Source organism: Arachis ipaensis, chromosome B07 (assembly GCF_000816755.2).
Source record: "Arachis ipaensis cultivar K30076 chromosome B07, Araip1.1, whole genome shotgun sequence".
NCBI lineage: Eukaryota > Viridiplantae > Streptophyta > Magnoliopsida > Fabales > Fabaceae > Arachis > Arachis ipaensis.
Genome location: NC_029791.2, coordinates 123,313,179 through 123,315,131, shown reverse-complemented (window position 1 = coordinate 123,315,131; position 1,953 = coordinate 123,313,179). Strand labels below are relative to the sequence as shown.

Genomic DNA, 1,953 nt, shown 5'->3' with positions numbered 1-1,953 from the left:
TCTTAATATTTTTTTAACTTAACAGATATGTTGAAAGAAAATAACTTGATACTTGATAGTAATTATTAAGAAAATAAGTAGGAATCTAAAAAGTAAAAAATATTTTTTTATATTTATTTTCTTGAATTAATTTTTATGTACTGTGAAAAAGTTTCATTTGATTTATTTTTTAAATTCACTATTTAAATATAAATCCTGCTAGAGAGCCAATAGAATATTTGTACAACATGTACAATAAGCTATTTATTTAGTCCAATATGAGTTAAAAAATAAACATCCAAAAAGAATAATAAACATCTGATATTCTATTGAATCGAACATCTCTAAAATCCTATTGTTCACATTGTACAGTACTTTATTGGCTCCATATACTTTGTCTTTAAATATTATCTAATGACATAAATCTAATGAGATTTTCACAAAAAAGAAAAACAATAAATATAATATATTCAGGTATGTCTAAAATGCTTACCCTTAAAGGAGGAATTTCCATATTTTTCCGCCATAGCCATAGCCATAGCCATGTGAATGAAGAAGACATAAATGGCTTTTCTTCAGAGTTCAGAGCAACAGACAAAATGAAAATACAAAGACAAAAACAACGGTAACGAGGACCAACCAGAAAGCAACGTTTTTCAACCACCAACAACCATGAACAACTACTTCTTCCTCTTCCTCTTCCTCTCTTCTTTTACCTATTCATCAGGTTTCTCTCTTTTCTTCTTCTTCTTCTTTCTCTTTTTCATCAGAATTTGAAGAGACTAATTTGTGTGATCCTCAGGGGTGCGCTTGGACATTCACGATAAACATGTAATCCACTTCCTTTCATCAATGTCTTCTTCTCTCTGCGCTTTCCTAATTTTTTCAAAATTATTTATTTATTTTCAGCTTAATTATGATTTGATTTGTTTCACTAATTTAAATTTAATTATTTTTGGAGTGGCGCAGGTGGTTATGGATAATGGCATAGTTGAGGTCACAATATCAAATCCTGAAGGATTTGTTACAGAGATTCGGTATAATGGAATCGACAATTTGCTTGAACTTCTTAACAAGGAATCTAACCGAGGGTAACAATTAATATAGTTTTCAAATGTTTCTCGATAAGTGCAACAACAATTCTTCTTTTCTTTAGAAATAAGAAATTAATTAATTTTTCCTTCGAATCAATGTGTGTAGGTACTTTGATATGGTGTGGGATGAAGGTAAGTCAAAGAGGAAAAAAGGTGAATTTGACAGGTGAGAATGTGAGATTTTTCAATTCACGGCTTTATATTTTATACTGAGTAATGTTAGGGTCAGTAACTTTTGTGATTTGTAGTTATCAAATAGCTATTAATAATAATTTTAATGATGTGAGATTGGTGTGAAATTTTATCCTGACTCACTTTTTTTTTATGGTTACATGTTGGTCAGAATTTAGAAAAGTTGTTGGCCCCCTAGACTTTTCCTTTTATATTTTGTATTATTTTGTTGAATTTAATTTTGATGCACACTCATATAAAATAATTTTACACGTGTATTCAATTACGTAATGTCATATCAGTAAAAATAATTACATTTTACATTAATTATATGAATAGTAATCTAAAAGAACAAATGTGATTGTATAACTATATAAAATATTTTATATTATCAGTACATCAAAATTAAACTCTATTTTATTAAGATATATAATAATTCTTGTGTAATTAAGTAAAACTTTGAGAATGTTTTGTGCAGAATGGAAGCTACAAATATGAGTGTGATAGTGGAAAATGAGGAACAAGTGGAGCTATCATTCACCAGAATGTGGAATTCTTCCCTTCAGGGATTGTATCCCCCACTCAACATTGATAAAAGGTTCTTTAATTCGACTTTATATCTTGCATATATATTATTGCATTTTTCGTGTTAAATATATACTCATTTATATGTTTTTGTTTATTTTGAAAAAATAGATTTATCCATAAT

General features: G+C 28.1%; 1 protein-coding gene across 4 annotated transcripts in view; it reads left to right on the top strand.

Moving 5' to 3' along the window:
* Positions 462-1,953, top strand: part of LOC107607917 (rhamnogalacturonate lyase-like) — a 23,467-nt gene continuing 21,975 nt past the window's right edge. For 3 of the 4 annotated variants that reach the window (XM_021106521.1, XM_016309812.2, XM_021106522.1), the window contains exons 1-5: positions 463-706; positions 782-810; positions 949-1,070; positions 1,180-1,239; positions 1,723-1,842. In XM_021106521.1, the coding sequence (XP_020962180.1) occupies positions 652-706; positions 782-810; positions 949-1,070; positions 1,180-1,239; positions 1,723-1,842 (386 nt within the window). In that variant the 5' untranslated portion in view covers positions 463-651. Of the gene's footprint in view, positions 707-781; positions 811-948; positions 1,071-1,179; positions 1,240-1,722; positions 1,843-1,953 lie in introns of all 4 variants that reach the window. The other variant, XM_021106520.1, reaches the window with a different exon arrangement.